The sequence below is a fragment of the Solanum stenotomum genome, unplaced genomic scaffold, assembly GCF_019186545.1.
Source record: "Solanum stenotomum isolate F172 unplaced genomic scaffold, ASM1918654v1 scaffold30406, whole genome shotgun sequence".
Classification (NCBI taxonomy): Eukaryota; Viridiplantae; Streptophyta; class Magnoliopsida; order Solanales; family Solanaceae; genus Solanum; species Solanum stenotomum.
Window position 1 is genome coordinate 288,563 of NW_026030956.1, and position 24,569 is coordinate 313,131.

A 24,569-nucleotide genomic window follows, 5' to 3' on the forward strand; every position below is an offset into this window, starting at 1 on the left:
GTTGATCAAATTTCCTATCTTTTTTGTGGTTATGGACTTTAAGAAATGCAAAATACAAGGGAATTGATCTGTCATTACACAAGTAAAGTATCAATACAATGTATGTATTGTACAAACATATACATCATGCAGCTTAGCTACCAATAATCACCACAAGAACACAACCCTCCTTGGAAAAAATGGAAACGATTGTTATCTCGGACAACAATATGCCGATGATATACTTTTGAAACAAATTTTGCAAATGAATGGCAATCTGAGCACATGCGAAGGTTTTTCACTATACGAATGGGATGTCCCTGAGATGTAGAGATGAGTCCATATGCCATGGCTATTTTCTCGCTGTGTCGATTAAGCAAGAAGTCTTTCTCTTGTTCATCAACATCCAACAGAACATTTGTTAGATCAGGGACATGACCTGCCTCTCTAACCCTGCAGTTCATTTCGTCTAGCATTAGGCAAATGTGTGTGTGTTCTGGGTGAAACTCATCACCTGAAGTAAATTCGTGAATGTTCCCATTCACCTCGATTGAGCTTGAACCGGGGTTCTTCTTTATCCCTCTTTCCTTCATGGACATCCTTACCTTCGCAACATCAGTCCACTTCCCTCCCAAAGCATAAATATTTGAAAGAAGCACATGGATCCCGGCTTTATCTGGGGATGATTCGGAGATCATATCAACTGCATAAGTTGCAATCTCCTCGTTTTTGTGCATTTTACAAGCAGCAAGAAAAGCCCCCCAAACTGCATCATTGGGCTTCATTGGCATGCTTTTTATTATATCAACAGCTTCTTTCAATAACCCAGCACGACCAAGCATATCAACAATGCACCCATAATGCACCATCTGTGGTGAGATGCCATGGATCTCCTTCATACTCGTAAAAAATTTCATTCCTTCTCCTACTAAGCCCCCATGGCTACATGCTGTCAGTACAGCCACAAACACAACTTGATCAGGTTCCACCCCTTCCCCAAGCATCTCATAGAATAGTTCGACTGCCCGATTACCATTTCCTTCCATAGCCATGGCCCCTATCGCTGCAGTCCAGGCAGAGACATCCCTCTCTTTCATTTTGTTGAACACTTTCATTGCACTTGCAGGATCACCACACCTAGCAAACATGTCAACAAGCGCGGTACTTAGCTGCATATCTAGACGAATTTCGTACATCTCAATGTAATTATATATCCACTTAGCAAGATCATTAGCACCTAAATATCCACAGGCAGATGCAACACTGACCATTGTCACTCTATCTGCTTTAATCCCCTCATTCTGCATTACACGAAATAGATGAATTGCATCCTCAAACATGCTCTGCTGTACCAAACCACCAATCATGGTGTTCCATGACACAAGATCACTCTCAGGCATCTCATTGAAAGTTCTGCAAGCTGCCTTCAGATCACCATTTCTCAGAAAGCCAGCAATAAGTGAATTCCATGACACTACTGTCTTGTTTGACATCTGATCAAAAACTCTGCAAGCCCATTCTTGACTCCCACACTTCATGTACATATCAATGATAGCATTACCAATGGAATCCCAATTCTCTAACCCGTTCCTCAAAACATAAGCGTGACATTGCTTTCCTAAGAAAACATCAGCCATCTCTGTAGAAGCTGATATAGAAGACAACAAAGTTACTCTATCCGGACGAGGTCCTCCACAGGATAGCATTTCCCCCAAGACCTCGAATGCTTCCCTTACCATCCCATTGCGTACATAGTTTGATAAAACTGTATTGTATAGTACCAAATTACGATCAACACATTCCTCAAAAAGCCTTTTTGCCTTATCCATAGATCCACATTTCATATGCATATCAACAAGAGCATTTACCATAACACTATTAACCTTCAATCCCGCCTTCCCAATATAACTACACACTCTTTCCGCCAATCCCAAATCCCCCAACTCTGCACAAGCCGATATCACACACACCATTGTCACAGAATTCGGCATAACACCCTCCTCTATCATCTCGAAAAACAAAGCAACTGCCTCTTCGGCCTTCTCACTCTTCGCATACCCGCAAATCAAACAAGTCCAAGACACTAAATTTCTCTCAGACATTTTATCAAACACTTTCCTTGCTTTATCCACCTCCCCACATTCACCATACAAATGTATCACTGAATTCAAAACAAACACATCATCACCAAAACCCCATTTCAAAGCCAAACCCATAACTTGAATTCCTGTAGAAAACCTCCCATCCTTCGCACAAGCACTCAAAATCAAAGGAAAAGTATACCCATCAGGCTCCACGCATTCAACAACCATTCTAACATAAATCAATACAGCATCATAAAACAAACCCGCTAAAGAATACCCTTTAATCAAAGAATTGAACTTGTATGTATTATCATAACCTTCTTCATTACTATTACAGAAACTGTCAAAAGCTATTTGTGCATATTCCATGCTATTATAGGAACCCAATTCGGAGCATTTAGCAATGAGTTTACCGAGAAAACCAGGGTCTTGATTGAACCCCTGTTTTGTGAAATGGGCGTGTAGTTGTTTGATTTCGTTCAGATTTTTGCAGGATTTTATTAAGTCAGTTGGTGTTGATATTCGATTCGATTGAGTTTGTGTAGTAGAGAGAAGTGGAGAAAGAGATAGATTTATGGTTGCTGCCATTGCTATTTGAGGTGTTTACATTCAGCTTTTCAAGAGCTAACAACTGACACCATTCTTGCTGATGAACTCCATTGATGAGAACTACAACGTTTGACCAGCGCGGTATGAAATGAGGGGCATGTTTAGATATATTGCATCATTCTCTTAATATCACACTTAAATAATTTAGATGATAAACCTAGAAGAAAACTAGAATACGAATAGAACTAATATGAAAATATATGATAAGATGAGAAGAATATATTAAGGTAACATTGTAATCATGCCAGATTAGTTATTACATAAAAATTAAACTTTTCATTATTATCTAATACCAGATTTAAACGATACGATACAAAATAATTTTAAAAACAATGAAAACAAATATGGTATTTAAACTAATGATATAATACCATACAATGGGTAACAACCATCCAAACAAGGTATAAGATGGCGTTTGCACTTAGCCTATAAAATTTTTACACTTTTTTCCAAAGCTTAATTTTGAAAAATATGTTTAATTATAAGATATTGAAAATGTTTCATTTAGTTTATTATGTAATCTCTAGTATATATATATATATATATATATATATATATATATATATATAGGNGTAAAATAGAAAAATTAAAAACTTGAATACAATGAACTAAAAAGAAAACATGGTCACATAAATTGAGAAGCCAAAAGTACCATGTATGAGAATTGTAACACTATATAACACTATCACAATTGTTGTGAGAAACAACATATAAAACAAATCATTTTAGTTCCATAACTCTTAACATATTTAGCCCCAAAACTCGGTTTAAACCTTGTGAAACCTTTTGAAGAGAACTTGGAAATAACTCTAATGGTATTTGGGGTAGTCCCGCAGCAACCCCCGATGAGAGACGCCCTTGCCTCGCACTACTTGTCCACGTATGACATGAAATCTTCCTATGCAACACCCCTTGAATACAATATCTAGGATATTGAATACATGTATTTGGGATATTAGATACATGTTGATTTTCTAAATTGAATCCAATTTAAAAAATTGAATTCCCTGATAATAATCTGAAATTATTTTTTTGCTTCCATGATATTGGTTGTTGTCAATTTTTTTATACCAATATTTTTTTTGGGCGCAAACAAAGAGAAAAGAGATGAAATACATGGTAATTCTTAAATTGACAAGAACAGATTTATTTATCTAAATTAAGTATGGTTAGGATATACTTTAGTTAATTAAATCATAGGCATTAGTTTTAACATATGTCATGTGTCCTTAATTCAAATAAGAACTTGGAAAAATAATAAAAAATAAAAAAGGAGGGAAGCCCAATCCAAACTCCAAAGTCATCGGTATGATTGGTCAAATTAATATGGAGAGCGTAAAAAAAGGTTTGAACTTCTGTGTGTGTGGAACATTACTTTACTTGAGATACTCTCAAACAAAATTTTCAGCTATACATTCTCTATTCAAAATTGATGTTAAAATTATGGATGAAATTATAAAGCACAATTGATTTAGATTTTCAAATGATGTGTACCCAAATGGTATATTTAAAATATGGATTGATTAAAATTATATATTTTGTTATATAAACTTTATAATAATGATACCATATAAATGTACAACTCACGTTTAAATAGGAATAACAATATCAAATAACTGGAGTTTTGATTATGACATAGCAATTGAAATAAGTAAATTGCACATATATTCTGAATATTTGTCTATAAGGAAGTATTATGTGAATTGTATCTAATTAAAGAAAAATAAGTTTAAAAAATCATTGTATTTAATGAAATTTTGATAATTCATCTCTATGTGTTACGATGATATCCAAATATTTTGATATTGAACAATAAGTCACCATTCAACGATCAACATTCATCATTCAAAAAAAAAATAAAAAATTTCAAGTAAAGTTTTATTAAAAAATAATAGTATTGATACTTCCTCCATTTTAATTTGATTTTCTTACTTTTCTTTTTAGTCTATTTAAAAAAGGATGGAGTATAGTTTGACAAAAATGTGTAGAATTCAACATTAAGTGATATCCGATCATTTTGTATATGCCTCTTTTTCAAGACCAACCGCCCTACTGAATCACTAGTTTTTTTTCTTTCTAAAAACATCCCAAGACAAATTTTAACCATTTTTTTTTTTTTTTTACAAAAGACCATACAAATAAGAACATTCTAACAAGTAGCATTTGTTTAATGTTTTATTTCACGGTTCAATTTTTTACTCTTTAATTATGAAAAGATAGTTCGTCTTTTTAAGATTTTGAAACTCAATTTTAGATTTTCCAGAAGTGGAGTTTATAAATTAAAGAGTTAAAAGGTAAAAAAAACATTACTTAAAAGTATCTCAATTTTTTGAATTGTCTACTTGAACTGATAATCAGTCAGTTAATAACTAAGTATATTCATACACTAGGTAATGCAAGTATGAAAATAAAAAAAATTGTTTACTTTGGACTATTTTAACTTTTTAATTAAAAAATAGTTTATTTTGTCAAAATGAATTTTTGATATGAATAAAAAGAGAAAGAAAACTGTAATGAACTTTTGATATGGTAAGAAGAGAAAGAACACTGTATTATAAGGTGGCAACCAACATTGCTAGTATGTACTATTTATAACTGCAAAAACAGAAAATTTGTGTAGCTGCATATTCAGACTCACCTTTCATTTCCCCCTCTTTATCACTCTCCTCCTTCATTGGAAGGTTTGATTCCCTTCTCTTTTATTATATTTTGTGACTTTTTCTATTTTTTTTGTGTCAACTTTCTGAGAAATGCATGATTTTGTGGAATACTTCTATCTGTGATTAGTTTTACTTCTATTAAGCTAAGGTCTATACCTATAATGACTATTTTAGTTATTATGGGTAAACAATGGTTAAAGATTTTGAATAACAAACTTTTGAAGTAGTAAATTGAAAATTTTAGGCTAGATCAGTTTCAGACGAGCAAGGTGGAATATTCGGAAATAGATTGGGTAAAACATCTAAGTTTGGGTCGATTTTTCTATTAGCTAAGATATTTAGGAGTATGTAAGATTTTTCAGACTCGAATTCAGGCGAGTAGAACTCTTGATATTAAACTTGGCGTGAAAGAATCGATCTGACTACATCAAAGTTTGAAAATGTGTTGTGATATATACTACTTTGGGAGGATTTTCGAGGTTCTATACCATGCAAGCCACTATTAGGGGATCACATTCCGCTATAGTGAATAAAATTAATTTCCTTTATAGTAGGATTGGGGGCCCGATTGGGCCGATATTGCGAGTCAATGATATTTTTATGCAGAAAATTCTCAAAACTGCCCATTGTTTGACAGTTTCATTTTGGGATAAGCAATATCGACCTATGATATTAAAGGTTATGATTTGTAGTCAATGGAGATAGAAATTGGTGAAAAATTTATTATGTGTACAAAGCCATAAGAAAATCCTGATTTTGGGGAATCCACTTTTAAGTCAAAGTTTATAGCAGCGTATTCTTATCGTTTTGTTATGCTTAAGCTTAGCTACAACCTGGTACCAAGTCGACACACCCATATATGATGAATTCGTCAAATACCCCAATCTTGTGACATATCTGGAGTGTTTCATTTCTAAATTTGTCAAAGCCAATGGTCAGTTTCTGAAAAGACAATTTTTTTAAATCCTTTTTTTTTGTCATGATCTCTTGTGAGAAGTTATATGCTCTAATGAAGTTATCGTATTGATCCTTACGGGGGATAGACATTAATGACTTAACAAGTTATGAAAATATGTGTCGTGAGTACTTTGATGTTTAATTGACATATAATTATAATGGGTTATAAATGTTGTTGATTTATCATTGTGGAGAGGTAGTTTTGATTTTGTGGAGGAAATAATAACCCAATCAGAGTGCATTGGAGTTGGAAGCTATGACAGAGTATACTTATGTAAATTCCCACAAGGAAACCCAATAGGTTTGCTTCAGGGGACATATGTTGTGAAGGCATGCAAATCATCGCATACATATTATGTAATGTCTCAATTCTTGATCTCATTATCATTTTTTCTTTTTTTTTGCAATAATGGTGTTGCCCCTAAGATATACATTGCTTTAAAAATCTCAATATCTCTCACCTTTCTTAAAAGTCTACTAAGAGAATCCATGGTCTAAAATATTTTTTTCATTTCTAGTCTGAGAAATATAATCTGCCACAAAATGAAGTATGAAACCATCCCACGACTGTTTGGCTACGGGCATGATGGGCCAAGGCAGTACTTGATTATGGAATACATTTATGGTAGTACTCTTACCAATAAAATTGGCGGTATGTGAGGCATTTATTTATGTTAAATTAGTACTTCTCTAATATTTCATTATTAAAGTTATTTCGTTGTATTTTACATTTTAATTTATGTGACTTTTTTATACATAACTAGAGTATAGTGAAACATTGACCATTATGATTGACTTGTGCAATGGTGTACATGCTATACACAGTCATGAAATCGGAGACCGGCTCATTCATGATGATTTGGCCCCAAGAAATATACTTCACACAAAGGTATTTATAAAACCATTCACAATTATCTATTTCAGACATGTGTCAAAAAAAGTTAAATCTAAGTTAATAATATTTGTACAGGATGGGAGAGCAAAAGTTATTGATGTTGGCGAAATATCTTATGTTGGATACAAAACAAGTTAAAGCAGTTCCATCTACAAAGAAAGAATTAGTAAGTTATACATGAAATTAAAAGCCCTTCCCTGCACAATTTCAAATATGAGTATAATTGAATTATCTAAATAACCTTCTTCTTTTTTTGAAACTTTTGGCAGCTAGATATTTGGGCGCAGTAGTGAGAAATGCAACTCAATCATGTGATATCTACAACATTGGAATTTTGATGATTGAGTTATTTACAGTTTGTTATTGAAACACAGAAGAACACGAGTGATGCACTCAACGAAAGGCTGGCCACAACATTAGCAATGACATTGATTCGAGAAAATATTAAAGAATCGAGTTGTGATAGTGATAGAGTGCAAAAATTAATCCGTTTGATCTTATCTTGCATTCAACCTGACAGATCCTCATACCCTTTAGCTTATCAACTTTGTGTCAAGTTAAGGCAACTTATTGAGATAGTGGAAAAGAAGAAGTGTGTTGAAATAAAAGAAGAGCAAGATCAAAAGTGAAGGTTGTTCAAGCAGTTAGTTATAGTCATTTCAAGAAGTTAGTTACATAGTTAGGTAAGTTAGTTATTCAAAAGAAGGTGTATAAATACATAACTTAAGTCATTGTAATATTCATTTAAGAATAATATACAAATTTGCATCTTCTCAAATTCTATTGTTTTCTCTTTTTATAAAATCTTCATGGTATCAGAGCGGGTGATTGAAATTTGATTGGATCATTTGTGTGTTTTTGACTGAATCTCTAAAGATCAGGATCTTAAGAAGTTCTCTAAGTTTCCGCAAATCAAATTAGAAGAAGAAAGATTGCTAATATGACTCAAAGAGTAACGATTGGACTAACTACTGAAAATAGTAGTGGTGAGAGTTCTGGACATCCAAATTCCAGTCCAGCTATGTCAATGAGTCAAGGGGTTGATTATAATCATCCTCTGTTCTTGAGTCCTACTGATATCAGTGGGGTAAATCTAATCTCGTTTCAACTTACTGGAATAGATAATTATGCATTGTGGAGTAGGTAAATCAAATTGGCCTTACTTGGAAGAAACAACATTGGCTTTGTAGATGGGTCATGTAAGAAGGAGGATGTAAGTACAGAATTACAAGGTCAATGGGAAATAGTTAATGACATTGTGCTATCATGCCTTCTGAATTCAGTGTCAAAGTGTTTATTAGGAAGAGTGACATTTGCTTCCTCCGCTCAATGTGTATGGAATGACCTGAAGGAGAGGTTTGATTAGTTGGATGGATTAAGAACATTTAGCCTGCACAAAGAGATTGCAACTCTACAACAAGGTACAAAGTCTGATCAGTGTACTTTACAAAACTCAAAGCCTTGTGGGATGAATTTTGAGGCCTTGGTGCCACCTCCTGGTTATGATTGTGAGAAGGCAATATGTTTTGTTGATCATTTGAATCAACAAAAGTTATATCAGTTCTTGATGGAACTGAATGAATCTTTTGGACAAGCAAGAAGTCAGATCTTGTTAATGAGTCATGTTCCTGTAGTAAATCAAACTTATGCTATGATAGTGAATAATGAGTGTCAAAAGGTGACTTCTAGTAGGTCGACTATAGGGTTAAGTTCTATAAGTAGTACTGGAGTGGATTCTCTAGGAATGTATTCAAGAATCGAAGGAATCTCTAGTACATAAGGATATAATAAGTCCAAGAAGAATTTTATAGTTGTTTGTGAGTTCTGCAGATGTAAGGGGCACACTAAAGATAAGTGTTATGAGCTGATTGGGTATCCTTCAGATTTCAAGTCCAAAAGAAAAGTGAATGCTGGAACATGAAATGAAGCCTACATGGTTGTGAATGATGATAACAATACAAGAAAAAATAGTTATGAGGGTGTGTCTGGTTGCCCTTCTTTCAATTATAGAAGTAATACTAATGTGGCTATGAAGAATCACACTAGTGATTTAGATGAGTGTTCAAATCAGTTGCAAGGATGCAATTTCACTAGAGGTCAATATAGCCAAATTCTCCAAATGCTCAAGCAGAATCAAGGATATGGAACAAAGTTGAAGATGCAGGTCAAAAACATGAAGCTCAAGCTAATACTGCATGTAAAACTTTGTTAGTTTCTTAAAATAATGAGGTCTGGATTATAGATATATGGGTATCTAATCATATGGTGTTAAAAGTTGGCATGCTCACTAGTGAATCTGTGGTCAAGGTTAAAGATCCCAAGCATGTATACTTGCCTACTGGTGAAGTGTTATATGTGTCTCATACTGGGGTATGTCATATATCTCCAAGAAGTGTAATTACAAATGTGTTTCACATACCAGAGTGTAAGTATAATTTGATGTCAGTAAGTAAGGTGACTAAGGAGTTAAACTGCTCAGTTTCTTTCTTCCCTCATTTTTGTGTATTTCAGAAGCTTTACACCGACAAGGTGAGGGAAGTTGGTAAAGAGGATGATGATATGTATTTGTTGTTAAAGAACTTGACACAAAAGATCAACTAAAGCATCAGTCTTTTGTTGTGCCTGAAAAGGAGCTAGAGATACAACAATTATCAAAGGAAGAAGTAGATGTGTGGCACAAGAGACTAGGATATGGATCTTCATATGTTGAGTAAAGTTTTTCCTGATAATTCAGAAGTAGTGAGTAAAGTACTAAATAAATGTATTGTATGTCCTTGTGCAAAACATACCAGGAGTGTGTTTCCAGTTAGCAGTATTAAAAGTAGTCAAGTTTTTTATTTGATTCATTTAGATGTATGAGATCCATACAAACAGACAACTTTTGATGGTAACAGATATTTTCTAACAGTGATTAATGATTTCTCAAGGATGACCTGGTTATTTCTTTTGAAAAATAAATCAGATGTGTGTGTTGATTTAGCTCAGTTTCTGCAATTTGTAAAGACACAGTTTGACAAAACAATAAAAAAGATAAGGTTTGATAATGAGACTGAATTCATGAATTATGTATGCACTACTCTACTTAAGGAAAAAGGTATAATACATCAGATGTCATGTCCTTATACTCTACAGCAGAATGGAGTAGCTGAAAGGAAGCATAGACACCTCTTAGAGGTAACTAGGGCTCTAAGGTTTCAAGGTCAAATTCCTTTAAGGTATTGGGGTCAATGTGTGCTTACAACTGCTTATTTAATAAATAGAATACCTAGTAGGGTTCTGGGAGGTAAGTCTCCATATGAAAGGAAATATGGTGGTAAGCCAATGTTATCTCATCTGAGAGTGTTATGATGTTTATGTTATGCTAAAGTTCTCACTGAAAATGATAAACTAGCATCAAGATCTAAGGCTATTGTCCATATGGGGTATTCAAAAACTTAAAATGGCTATATTTTATTAGATTTGACATCCAACAGTTTCTTTGTGAGTAGGGATGTGATGTTCAAAGATCAGTGTTTCCATTCATGACTTTCTCAGCTAATAAGGAGGGAGGTCCATTTGTTAATAGCATGGGTGATGACATTCTAAATGTAGCATAAGAGTCAGTCTGTGACAAAATGATTAACAAAGAGAAGGGTCATCAAAAGTGTTTACAAGATACACACTGTGATCAAGAAAGTTACAGAAGTTTAACTGATAATACTGAACAAGATCTAGTACAAAAAGTAGTACAATGTCAAGATGCAGAAGTTCATGAGTCTTTGACAAATGATACTCAACCTAGAAGGTCTATAAGAAGAGTTCATCCACCAGTGTGGATGAAAGACTTTGTGTCTCTTAATATGGGAAAACAGGTACAGTATCATATAACTGAGTGTATAGAATACAAACATTTATCTAAACCTTATCAAGAGTTTGTTGCTGCAACTTTTGCTCTAACTAAACCTTTTACTGAGGGAAGTAAAGAACTAATGTGGATTGAACTAATGCAAGCTGAAATACAAGCCTTAGTAAAAAAACAACACTTGAAAATTAGTTGAGTTACCTAAAGGGAAGTTTGCTATTGGATGCAGATGGATTTATAAGATTAAATACAAGTCTAATGGAGAAGTAGAAAGGTTCAAAGCAAGGTTAGTAGCCAAGGGGTATAGTAAAAAAGAGGGTATAGATTATAAGGAAACCTTTTCTCCTGTGGTAAAAATGGTCACAGTAAGAACCATACTAGCCTTAGTTGTATTCAAGGGTTGGCATATCCATCAAATGGATATGTGTAATGCATTTCTAAATGGTGATTAGAGGATGAAATTTATATGATTGTACCTCAGGGTTTTTCCAGTCAGGGGGAGAATAAGAACAAGGTATACAGACTGGAAAAATCATTGTATGGGCTTAAACAAGCACCAAGACAATGGAATCACAAGTTTGCAGAGGTTCTTCAGGAGTTGGGATTCAATCAAAGTCAATATGATCATTATTTGTTTACAAGAAGGATAACTGAAGGAACTACAATAATTTTGGTGTATGTTGATGATATTTTAGTAAGAGGAAGTAGTTTAAAGCTGGTGGAAGAGACAAAAAGATCCTTACAACAAAGTTTTAAAATGAAAGATCTAGGAGAGTTGAGATACGAATAGAGTTTGTAAGGTCAAATAGTGGAGTTGTTATGCATCAAAGGAAATATGCACTTCTGAAGTTGGATTGTCAGGAGCAAAGCCAGCTGATGATCAAACAGGAAAGAATCAAGAGGAACCTCTAACAGATCAAAGCTCTTATCAGAAATTGATTGGGAAACTGTTATATCTAAACATGACAAGGCCTGACATTTCCTATAGTGTGCAAACTTTGAGTCAGTTTCTACATCAACCTAAAGAGTCTCATATAGATGCTGCACTTAGAGTGGTGAAATATGTTAAGAGACAGCTAGGATAATATATATTGTTATTTAGTAAGTGTGGTACTGAGATTACAGCCTATTGTGATGCAGATTGGACAACATGCCCTCTTACAAGGAAATTTGTGACTGGCTATGTAATTAAGCTTGGAGAATCAGTGATCTCTTGACAGGCTAAGAAACAAACCATTGGATCAAGGAGCTCAGCTGAAGCTGAGTATAGAAGCTTAGCTTCTACTGTAGAAGAGTTAGTTTGGTTAGTAGGGATGTTGAAAGACTTAAAGGCTAAGGTTCATTTACCAGTTCAAGTCTATAGTGACAACAAGTCTGCTATTTAGTTAGCTTCCAATCCAATTTATCGTGAACGTACTAAACACATTGAGATTGATTGTCATTTCATCAGGGAAAAACTTTAACAAGAACTGGTTAAGATAGTTTATATTTCAACACAAAATCAGCCTGCTGATCTTTTGACAAAAGGTCTCAACAAGCCACAACATGACTATCTATTGTCCAAGCTAGGGGTCTTAAACATATTTGCACCACCTAGCTTGAGGGGGAGTATTGAGATAGTGGAAAAGAAGAAGTGTGTTGAAATAAAAGAAGAGGAAGATCAAAAGTGAAGGCTGTTCAAGAAGTTAGTTATAGTCATTTCAAGAAGTTAGTTACAAAATAAGGTGTATAAATACATAGCTTAAGTCATTGTAATATTCATTCAAGAATAATATACAAATCTTCATCTTCTCCAATTCTATTGTTTTCTCTTTTCATAAAAATCTTTAACTTATGTAGTTGCTCAAATAACATTTTATTAGTCTTTTAAGAGTTTGTTTTATCTCCAGCACATTTGTTGCAAATTTTTAGTTTCTTACTTGTTTGACATCTGATCAAAAAGTCTGCATGCCCATTCTTGACTCTCACACTTCATGTACATATCAATGATAGCATTACCAATGGAATCCCAATTCTCTAACATATTCCTCAAGACATAAGCGTGGCATTGCTTTCCTAAGAAAACATGAGCCATCTCTGTAGAAGTTGATATAGAAGACAACAAAGTTACTCTATCCGGACGAGGTCCTCCATAGGATAACATTTCCCCCAAGACCTCGAGTGCTTCCCTTGCCATCCCATTCCGTACATAGTTTGATAAAATTGTGTTGTAAAGTACCAAATTACGATCAACACATTCCTCAAAAAGCCTTTTTGCCTTATCCATAGATCCACATTTCATATACATATCTATAATAGCATTTACCATAACACTATTAACCTTCAATCCCGTCTTCCCAATATAACCACACACTCTTTCCGCCAATCCCAAATCCCCCAACTCTGCACAAGCCGATATTACGCACACCATTGTCACAGAATTCGGCATAACACCCTCCTCAATCATCTCAAAAAACAAAGCAACTGCCTCTTCAGCCTTCTCACTCTTGGCATACCCGCAAATCAAACAAGTCCAAGACACTAAATTTCTGTCAGACATTTTATTAAACACTTTCCTGGCTTTACTCACCTCCCCACATTCACCACACAAATGTATCACTGAATTCAAAACAAACACATCGTCACCAAAACCCCATTTCAAAGCCAAACCCATAACTTGAATTCCTGTAGAAAAACTATCATCCTTCGCACAGCACTCAAAATCAAAGGAAAAGTTTACCCATCAGGCTCCACACATTCAACAACCATTCTTACATAAATCAATACAGCTTCATAAAACAAACCCGCTAAAGAATACCTTTTAATCAAGGAATTGAACTTGTATGTATTATCATAACCTTCTTCATTACTACTACAGAAACTGTCAAAAGTTATTTGTGCATATTCCATGCTATTATAGGAACCCAATTCGGAGCATTTAACAATGAGTTTACCGAGAAAACCAGGGTCTTAATTAAACCCTGTTTTGTGAAATGGGCGTGTAGTTGTTTGATTTCGTTGAGATTTTTGCAGGATTTTATTAAGTCAGTTATTGTTGATATTCGATTCGATTGAGTTTGTGTAGTAGCGAGAAGTGGAGAAAGAGATAGATTAAGGGTTGCTGCCATTGCTATTTGAGGTGTTTATTCAACTTTTCAAGAGCTTACAACTAACACCTGTTAAAGGATGACAAAAGTCCTACATCAGTGGTAAATGAGATAGTGGGCTCCTTATAAGGCTTGGGCAATTCTCCTTCCTTTGAGCTAGTTTTTGGGGTGTGAATTAGGCCCAAGACCTAATTTAACATGGTATCAGAGCAGCGCCTGTCTCACCCGATGTTGGGGACCCCAAAATCAAAATTGCCCACTCACCAGATGCTAAGCACTGGGCGTGAGGTGTGGTGTTAAAGAATGACAAAAGTCTCACATCGGTGGGTAATGAGATGGGTGGACTCCTTATAAGGCTTGGACAATCCTCCTCCCTTTGAACTAGCTTTTGGGGTGTGAGTTAGGCTCAAGACCTAATTTAAAACCATCATGCTAATGAACTCCATTGATGAGAACTACCACATTTAACCAGCCAAGATATAAATCTTTTATGTCCTTTATTTTTATTTTTTTATGGTTGTTAAATGGAATACAATAGATTATACTGTTCTCTATCCGAACAATCATAATTTGAATGACAAATCTATCATAAAAATAATATACCGAATAGAGCTGCATGAGATGATAAAGTAATTTTTATTTTTTTATGGTTGTTAAATGGAATACAATAGATTATATTGTTCTCTGTCCAGACATTCATAATTTGAATGATAAATCCATCATAAAAATAATATACCGAATAAAGCTACATGAGATGATAAAGTAAAAAATGAAATATAATTGTNTTATGGTTTACCTAAATTTCACCTACCAAGATATTATCTTGACTTTTATTTTGCACTAATTATCTTCTACCAAATCTTCATATTAATTCATCTTCCATTGAGTTTGATTCCACAAGAACCAAACCAACTCTTTCAAAACCCACTTCGGAGCATTTAGCAATGAGTTTACCGAGAAAACCAGGGTCTTGATTGAATCCCTGTTTTGTGAAATGGGCGTGTAGTTGTTTGATTTCGTTCAGATTTTTGCAGGATTTTATTAAGTCAGTTGTTATTGTAAGTCGACGGGATTGAGACTTAGTTCAGAGAAGAGGAGAAAGACAGAGATTAAGGGTTGCTGCCATTGCTATTTGACGTGTTTATTCAACTTTCCAAGAGCTTCCAACTGACACCATCATGCTAATGAACTCCATTGATGAGAACTACCACATTTAACCAGCCAAGATATATCTTTTCTGTCCTTTATTTTTATTTTTTTATGGTTGTTAAATGGAATACAATAGATTATACTGTTTTCTGTCCGGACATTCATAATTTGAATGATAAATCTATCATAAAAACAATATACCGAATAGAGCTACATGAGATGATAAAGTAAAAAATGAAATATAATTGTTAAATAAAATATTAAGATAACGATGCGATTACATCAAATCAATTGTTTACCTGAAATGAGACTTCCCGTTGTTACCTAATGATGAATTTAAATGACACGATATAATACAATTTAAGTATCAATAGAAAACGAATATGATATTTGAACTAATGATACAATACAATAGAATGGATAACAACCATCCAAACAAGGTGTAAGAGGGAGTTTGCACTTTGTCCATAAAATTTTTACAGTTTTTTCGGAGTTCAATTCCAAAAATTATGTTTAACCAAAATATTTTGAAAAAGTTTCATCCACCTTTTTCACTTTAAATTACTTGTAAACATTCAAAGACAACTCTAATATATTAATTTCTAGTGTTTATCTAGCTATGTAAAATTATAAAGTTAAAGTGAAATCCTTGGTACAAAATTTTAAAAAAAGATATCATTCTATTTGAAACGGACTAAAAAAAACAGTCATGTTAATTGGAACGCAAAAAGTACCATGTATGAGAATTGTAAAACTATATTACATTATCACCATTGTTCTGAGAAACAACATAGTATAAAACAAATCATTTTAGTTCCATAACTCTTTTAACATATTTGCCCGAAAAACTCAGTTTAAACCCTATGAGACCTGAGGGAGAGAACCTTGGAAATAGCTCTAACGGTATTTGGGGTAGTCCTGCAGCAACCTCCGACGAGAGACGCCCCAGCCTCGCACCACTTGTCCACATATGACACGAAATCTTCCTCTGCGACGCCCCTTGATGCCTACAATGATATATAAGCGTTCATTAGATGCTTTTTAAGAATGCCAATTAAGTATCCTAAGTAAATTTCTCTCTATTGTTCAATCATTTGATAGTCGTACATGTTATAGAAACAAGAAAGGTTATATATAGTATTGAAAAGACTTACCACCCATTCCTTCTTTTCGCCATCATAAGTCTCACCGCTGTTGGGATATACAAGTATTGGTTTACTTGTTACCTGCATATCATTTGGCCATGGAAGCAATTAACATTTCGGAATAAATCTTGGTACATGACGACACGTTTCTCTTACATATCAATTTCACAAACCAAAGAAGTAATTATACCTTTCGGATTGATTGGATCAGCCCCTGAATGTATCTCGGAGAGGTACAATTGATTCCAATTCCAACAACTTGCTTACACGAATCAACAATTGAAGCACATTCTGCAATGGAATCGCCACTGGCTACATTGGTACCATCTTTAGAACTGAAGGAAAACCACGCAGGAATGCTGACAGCCTCTTCCTCAAGAAGCTCAGCATAAGCCTATATGAAACAAAAAATGAAGTTAAGCACACAACTATTCGACTTGGAGGAAAATGAACACAGAATATATAAGATATAAGATATCGTAAAAGATCAAGAGAGTAAATACCTGAGCTTCGATTTTGTTTGGAGTTGTCTCGAATGCAATCAAATCAGCACCTGAATTCGCAAGAACCTGAACTCTCCTTCGATGAAAATCTTTCAGAGTTTTCACAGTAATTGCATCACCATAAATTCCACTGCAAACCAAGAAGGGCAGAGTAATCAATTTCACATATATTAAGTTAATCAAAATACACCTCGACTATTATGCTAAGACGTTGAACATTAACTCACCTATATTCAGAACCATCAGCCAAATAAGCTCCGTAACTTCCCACAGACGCTGCAACCAAGACCGGATTGCGTTTCAAACCAGTTCCATCATCAAAATCATCCCAAGAACCTTTGGAAGCTCTATCATTATATATGTTTCGCGCTTCACATGCTATCTCCACGCTTCTTTTGAGCAATGCTTCACCTTCTTCCCTTGAAATTCCCTTCGCTTCAAATCCTTGAAGGGTTGCCTGTCTCATGCAAATGAAAGTGAAACAACTAATGTGAGTCATCTAATTAGCCAAAGAGCAATAAAAGGAAATACATAAGTTCATTTGCAAACCTGATAAGATGAAGAGATTATAATGTTGGCACCAGCTTCCAGGTAATCTAGATGCACCTGTTACATAAAACAGAATATCAATCATATTTTTTTTTTTAATCTTTGTCATTCATGTTAGTCCGTTAGCTTGTCCTTCTCCTTAATGGCTACGGTTTACAAGAGAAAAACATACTCTGAATCTCCTAAATTGACATAGCAAATCAAATAGGCCAAAGCAATTACCTTGTGTTTCTGTTAGAGGCTGTTGCATTCCTCTTGTTAACAAATAAAAAAGGTATTTCCCTTGATTTGGTTATGTCAATACACCTCAAGCAAAGACGAAATTATAGAATTTATTTAAATTTGATTGAATTAGCACTACATTCACTATACTTTTTAAAAATTTTGATTTATAAGGTTTAATATTATATTAAAATATCAGTAATCTTTTATGTACACATGTTCTATGTTCTAGGGGTGCCAAGGCGGACGTAGAGTGGATGATAATAATAAGAATTCGATAGAATTTAATAGCTTTACGTATGTATATAACTTTGTTGTAACTTGTAGATGTGTTACATTTGTATGTAGACTTATATGTGTCAGCATAATAACTGAAACAAAATGATGAGGTGTCAAAGATAAAATCAGCCACGTTGTTGATGTCAAAGTAATGTATTGTAACACCTCACGTTGTTCCACAGAAACTAACATTAAATAAATTAAGACAGCAAGCATATAACAGCTCGAAACTTCCACATAAATACAAATAAAGGAGTAGTTTTTTTTACTAACGAGAAATAAAACATAAAATATTTAAATATTACAAAGAAATTAACGAATGGTATATATTTAACATAGTATAATTTTTTAATAAAGAATAATTAATGGATACCTATTTTACAAGAATGACTCTGTCACTGTCTAAACATAACAGCTCGAAACTTCCACATAAATACAAATAAAGAAGTAAATTTTTTTACTAACGAGGAATAAAATATAAAATATTTAAATATTATGAAGAAATTAACGAACGATATATATTTAAGATAGTATAATTTTTTAATAAAGAATGATTAATGGATACCTCCTTGACAAGAATGGTTCTGTCATTGTCTAACATAACAGCTCGAAACTTCCACACAAATATAAATAAAGGAGTAAATTTTTTTACTAACGAGAAATAAATCATAAAATATTTAAATATTATGAAGAAATTAACGAACGGTATATATTTAAGATAGTATAATTTTTTAATAAAGAATGATTAATGAACACCTCTTTGACAAGAATGACTTTGTCACTGTCTAACATAACAGCTCGAAACTTTCACACAAATACAAATAAAGGAGTAAATTTTTTTACTAACGAGAAATAAATCATAAAATATTTAAATATTATGAAGAAATTAACGAACGGTATATATTTAAGATAGTATAATTTTTTAATAAAGAATGATTAATGGACACCTCTTTGACAAGAATGACTTTGTCACTGTCTAACATAACAGCTCGAAACTTTCACACAAATACAAATAAAGGAGTAAATTTTTTTACTAACGAGAAATAAATCATAAAATATTTAAATATTATGAAGAAATTAACGAACGGTATATATTTAAGATAGTATAATTTTTTAATAAAGAATGATTAATGGACACCTCTTTGACAAGAATGACTTTGTCACTGTCTAACATAACAGCTCGAAACTTTCACACAAATACAAATAAAGGAGTAAATTTTTTTACTAACGAGAAATAAATCATAAAATATTTAAATATTATGAAGAAATTAACGAACGGTATATATTTAAGATAGTATAATTTTTTAATAAAGAATGATTAATGGACACCTCTTTGACAAGAATGACTTTGTCACTGTCTAACATAACAACTCGAACTTCCACATAAATACAAATAAAGGAGTTAATTTTTTTTACTAACGAGAAATAAAACATAAAATATTTAAATATTACGAAGAAATTAACAAACGGTATATAACAGCTCGAAACTTCCACATAAATACAAATAAAGGAGTAAATTATAACTCTGTCACAGTCTAACATAACAGCTCGAAACTTCCACATAAATACAAATAAAGGAGTAAATTTTTTTACAAATGAGAAATAAAACATAAAATATTTAAATATTACGAAGAAATTAACGAACGGTATATATTTAAGATAGTATAATTTTTTAATAAAGAATGATTAATGGATAGCCCCAAGAATGACTCTGTCAGTGTCTAACATAACAGCTCGAAACTTCCACATAAATACAAATAAAGGAGTAAATTTTTTTACTAACGAGAAATAAAACATAAAATATTTAAATATTACAAAGAAATTAACGAACGATATATATTTAAGATAGTATAATTTTTTAAAAAAGAATAATTAATAGACTCCTTTTTGACAAGAATGACTCTGTCACTGTCTAACATGATGAAAATGATAGCTTTACATATTTTAGTTCTTTGGTTAGTTTTTAAAATTCCAATTATGACTTTTTTAAGAAAATCAAGAAGAAGATAAGAGGTAATAATAATATATATTTAAAAAATTCAAGCTAAGGATGAACATCTCAAGACGATATGAAAAAATTGAAGGTACGTACACGGAACCAATCGTTATCGTTCCCTTTCTTCTTATTTGGACTATTTAGAAGAATTTTCTATTTGCGTGTAGTAAATCAAATTAGTTATAAAAAGACAAAAAAAAAAATATAACAATTAATAAAAAATAATATAGAACATTCGAGAAAAGCAATTACAAGCACAAATTAATACATAACTGAAACATAATAAATTAACAACAAATGATATTACATATATCAAAAGTAAGAAACCAATAACAAGAAAAAATCGTACGATAATTGAAACACAATAAACAATAAATAATAACAAATATTAAAAACAAGAAGCTAATAACAAGAACAAATCAATACGAATACAATAAACAACAAATAATAATAAATATTAAAAGTAAAAAGCTAATAACAAGAACAAATAACTGAAACGCAGAAAACAACGAACGATAACAGATATTAAAAGTAAAAAACTAATAACAAGAACAAATTAATACGATAACTGAAACACAATAAATAACGATACGTACCCTTCTTATAAGATGAGGAGAGCTAACAAGACATTTGGCACTCCAAAGAGGATCATTTAAGTCAGCACCGTGCCTCTGCAACTCCGTCGCAAGTCCACCGTCTATCACGGCGTAGCCACCGCACTGCCGGAGAAAATCACCCAAAAATGTCGACCCACTTTTCAACCCCATTTTTTTCTTTTGTGTTATAATTAATCTCTGCAAAAATATTGACTAAAAATTAATTGAGGGGATTGTGTAGAAATTTAGAAGGAAAGTGAATATATTTATTTTGAAAACTTTGCAGAAGTTGGCAGAAGATTGAAAAAGGAAAATGAGTTTAATGAGGAGTATCTCCAACATATATAGTGTGTATACGCCTCCTTCTGTCTCAAACTATCTGTCTTAATTTTTAAATTAAAAATATCTTAAATTACTTGTTATCTTTTATGTATATCCTAATTAATACACTATTTATCTACTTTTACTTATTTAATTTAAAATAAGAATAAAAAATAATTTATTATTTATAATATACATATTTTATTACTATTATTAAATATTATTTATTTTTTAATATTTAGATGATTAATACTTATAATTATAGAAGTGATATAATAAAAATAAATATATTTTAAATATAAATAAAAAATAATTAATTTTCTTAATTAATATTTCTCTTTAAAAATATGTAAAAGAGAAACAGAATAGATAATTTAAAATCATCAAGAGGATAAGAGCCACCAAGTTTGTATGATTAATTTAATGTCCTTAAATATTTTAAAATATCACTTTCAATACCCAAAATTTATTTTTAGTAAGATGTTATTAGTTACAACTCCTATTACATATTCTTTTCGTTAATTTGTTTGACATGGTTTAATTATCGTAATTGATTTTTCTTACCAATTAGATCTATCTTAATTGATTTTTCTTACCACTTAGATCTATCTTAATTGGGACGTATATCTTTAATAATTTTGTGAATATCAAGAAGAAATATATCCTTATAAAAATATTACAATATTAATTTGGAAGAGAATAAAAAAAAGTTATGTATAAAAAAAACTGCAACCTACTTTCTTAAAAGTTACCTCAACCCAATTAGGATGCAAATCGTTGTGAGCTATCTCTTTTTAAAATTCTATAATTTCTTTCAAATACGTGCACTCATGCCTAAAAATTTGATAAGAAGAAAAAAAGAAGAAGATATTTTTAGACTGTGGATAATTTCACAAAAACATCTCCTTATATAGCTATTGGATTTTTTGTTGCAAGAAGAAGATTAAATTCAAGTGGCATGTATCTAGCCATAATTTTATAATGTATCTAGACAATTTCTTTAGTATGCATTTGGACAAATTTTTTTGGTAGGTTAAAATAATATTTTTTGCAAAATCAAATTTGGTTAAGCATTTACATATATATCTAGCGCACAGGAAGGAAAATGGACCCATTTTGTCTTTGAGTCCATTTCACATGATGTGCCCTTCTTCCTTTCTTTGGTAACTTACCAAAATCTTTCTAATTTACAAAAATACACTATACTTTCTAATATTACAAATCTTGTTAAATTTTATGTAATCAAAACGTTCAGATATACTTTATCATAGTGAATTTGCACACATTTGAGATACATAGATAAATCTCGTTCATCTCTCTCTCATCTCGTTCGTCACTCTCATATCTCAATCGTGTTTTTGATATCACAGATACATGTAGTTTGTATCTAGTATGATTCACATGTATCTGGATACATAAATAAATCTCACTCACCTCCCTCTTGTTCTCACTCGCTTCTCTCCATATTTCAATATATGTGGTAGCAGGAAAAAAAACATGTATTGTATTTGACTTGAAATCTGGTATGAAATTATTAATTAGTGAAATAAAATGTAATTATTTCAAATTATAAAGAGACTTAATAAATATGATAAAAATATTTATTTAATTAGATAATTATCCCTTCTTCTTCTTCTTCTTCTTTTTTACATAGAGTGCCCTTACATATAATTTCAGTCTAATTTCGAAATCCCTCCATTTTACTAGTTCCTTACAAGCCAACACATAATTAGCTAATTAATTAGGGAGGAGGAAACTTCTAAGGAACCCACAAAACGTAAATAATTAGTAGAAGCATATTAATGGAATTTGAAACTTAATTGTAAGCCAACACATAATTAGCTAGTCCCAACGCCGTATTAAACAAGAATTAACATGATTAACGTTTTTCAAATAATAAAATAATTAACTTAAATTTCACGCTAATGTTGTATAATTAAACAAATACACTTATCATGGCTTTTTTGTTGGAAAAACCATTTTAAATAAATAAAAGCACATTTAGATTAAGATGCTTTAATCATAATTTGCGGAGGAAATTGCTTCACGCTATTTCTAAATTATTTTTTAAGTAACACGTTCTACATCTTATCACAAAAATTTTTTGGGTATTGACAATTGTATAAACAAAGCATATTCTATGTGTGTGTTCTGCATGTAGGGAAAAATGCTTTCATAAAGAATTTTTTTGGAATATATTCTTTAGGAATAAATCGATTTTTTTTATTTATTTTTGTGTTTGTACGTAAATTTAAAAAATATTATCCTAAGTCTTTATGTGTAATCTAAGACAAATATTGTTTGACCGACGGGAGGAAAAACAATTATTTGAACAGTTTTAGAGGCTTTTCATACGTTTATGTTATTGGAAGGAAAAAAAATAATATATATATAGTAATGCTCTAAGACATTTTTAATTTCTAAATTCGGTTCTACCACCAACAATTTATTGTACCATATAGTATGGGGAAAAATTTACAACTTTCAAAATCTACCCTTCCTCTAAAAAAAATGACAAAACAAACAAATAAAGAAACTTTTTTTTCATCTGGTGTTTTATATTCGTTTTTGGATATTATTTAATCTGGACTCAGATTGTATAAGACCCATAAACAGGTAAATATAGATTTTCTTTATCAAAGTTATTAAATTTTATTTTAATTAAAAAAATTTGTTCCGCCTCTTTAAAATAAAAAGGCAGAATTTAAGAATAAGGACTTAGAAGTATGGTGGTTGCAATTGAATAAATTTCAACTACTTTATAAAAATAGAATTGATATCTTATGGTTTTTATTATCTGATAAAGGTCAATTTAATTTTAAAAAATCGTTAGATATTTGGAAGGTACAATTTGCATAACAAAATGTCAAATTGCGTGCACGAGTCCTATAGAATAATCCTTCTGTATGACAGGGTAGAAATTAGAATGACAGAAAATGAAAGCAGATGGTGTACGAAGCATTACGCATTTATGTACGATATAATAATAAGTTTTTTTTTTATATTTATTTGATAATAAATAAGGTGTCTGGTCAAAAGTAATATGGTGAATCTGGTGGACGAAGTATCATGTATTTATGCAGAATATAATAATAAGTTTTTCTTTTTTATTTTTATTCGATAATAAATAAGGTGTCTAGCCAAAAGCAACATGGTGGATGAAGCATCATGCATTCACATAGATTAAAACAATATTTTTTCTTTTTTACAATTAGTCGATAATAAATAAAGTGCCTTGTCAAATTGAGGCCACTGCATTATGCATTCACGTAGATTAAAATAACAGTTTTTCTTTTTTACATCTATTCGATAATAAATAAGGTGTCTTGTCAAATTGAGTCCATCATGACAATACATGTATAGATTACCTTTTTTTCAACAAAAATTAGGCTGATAAGAAAAAATCATTTATCACTTCTTTTTTCTCTCAAGTGAGACTCAAAACCTGATTTGTCATGACTTTCATCACACTCTATTGACAACTCGGTCATCATAACCTTGAATGTAATTTTTGGGTTTTACTTTTGTACACATCAATAACAAATCCAGTGTAATGCACAAGTGGAGTTTGGAGGTGGTGTGTACGCAATCTTACCCCTACTTTATACTGAAGATAGAGAAATTGTTTATGATAAGCTCTCGATTCAAGTAAGACATAATAAAAACAAGTATGGAAAATACAAAAGAATAAGAGGTGG

General features: G+C 32.0%; 3 protein-coding genes across 4 annotated transcripts in view; all 3 read right to left on the reverse strand.

Annotated features, from left to right (window-relative positions):
* Window positions 1-24,569, reverse strand: part of LOC125851848 (serine/threonine-protein kinase STY13-like) — a 145,918-nt gene that overhangs the window by 115,857 nt on the left and 5,492 nt on the right. The window lies entirely within an intron of this gene.
* Window positions 57-13,939, reverse strand: LOC125851836 (pentatricopeptide repeat-containing protein At3g22690). 2 transcript variants are annotated; one of them, XM_049531572.1, is made up of 2 exons: window positions 13,863-13,939; window positions 57-2,380 (listed from the first exon to the last, which is right to left on the reverse strand). In XM_049531572.1, exons 1-2 carry the CDS (start codon window positions 13,912-13,914, stop codon window positions 138-140), a joined length of 2,295 nt encoding a protein of 764 aa, XP_049387529.1. In that variant the 5' UTR covers window positions 13,915-13,939; the 3' UTR covers window positions 57-137. The 2 variants fall into 2 exon arrangements, with proteins under 2 accessions (XP_049387529.1, XP_049387528.1); XM_049531571.1 differs by lacking the exon at window positions 13,863-13,939 and having other exon boundaries at window positions 57-2,737.
* On the reverse strand, window positions 15,995-20,890 carry LOC125851856 (homocysteine S-methyltransferase 2-like). The gene is made up of 7 exons (XM_049531602.1): window positions 20,551-20,890; window positions 17,458-17,514; window positions 17,136-17,365; window positions 16,909-17,038; window positions 16,596-16,799; window positions 16,415-16,486; window positions 15,995-16,267 (listed from the first exon to the last, which is right to left on the reverse strand). Exons 1-7 carry the CDS (start codon window positions 20,719-20,721, stop codon window positions 16,115-16,117), a joined length of 1,017 nt encoding a protein of 338 aa, XP_049387559.1. The 5' UTR covers window positions 20,722-20,890; the 3' UTR covers window positions 15,995-16,114.

What these genes read in the sequence shown, in the direction of transcription:
- LOC125851836 (XM_049531571.1), bottom strand. Translation starts at nt 2,651, where the DNA reads ATGGCAGCAACCATAAATCTATCTCTTTCTCCACTTCTCTCTACTACA.
- LOC125851856 (XM_049531602.1), bottom strand. Translation starts at nt 20,721, where the DNA reads ATGGGGTTGAAAAGTGGGTCGACATTTTTGGGTGATTTTCTCCGGCAG. An exon ending in CAAACAAAATCGAAGCTCAG is followed by an intron (nt 16,800 to 16,908) that starts GTATTTACTCTC and finishes TGTTTCATATAG; the next exon opens with GCTTATGCTGAGCTTCTTGA. An exon ending in GCGAAAAGAAGGAATGGGTG is followed by an intron (nt 16,268 to 16,414) that starts GTAAGTCTTTTC and finishes ATATCATTGTAG; the next exon opens with GCATCAAGGGGCGTCGCAGA.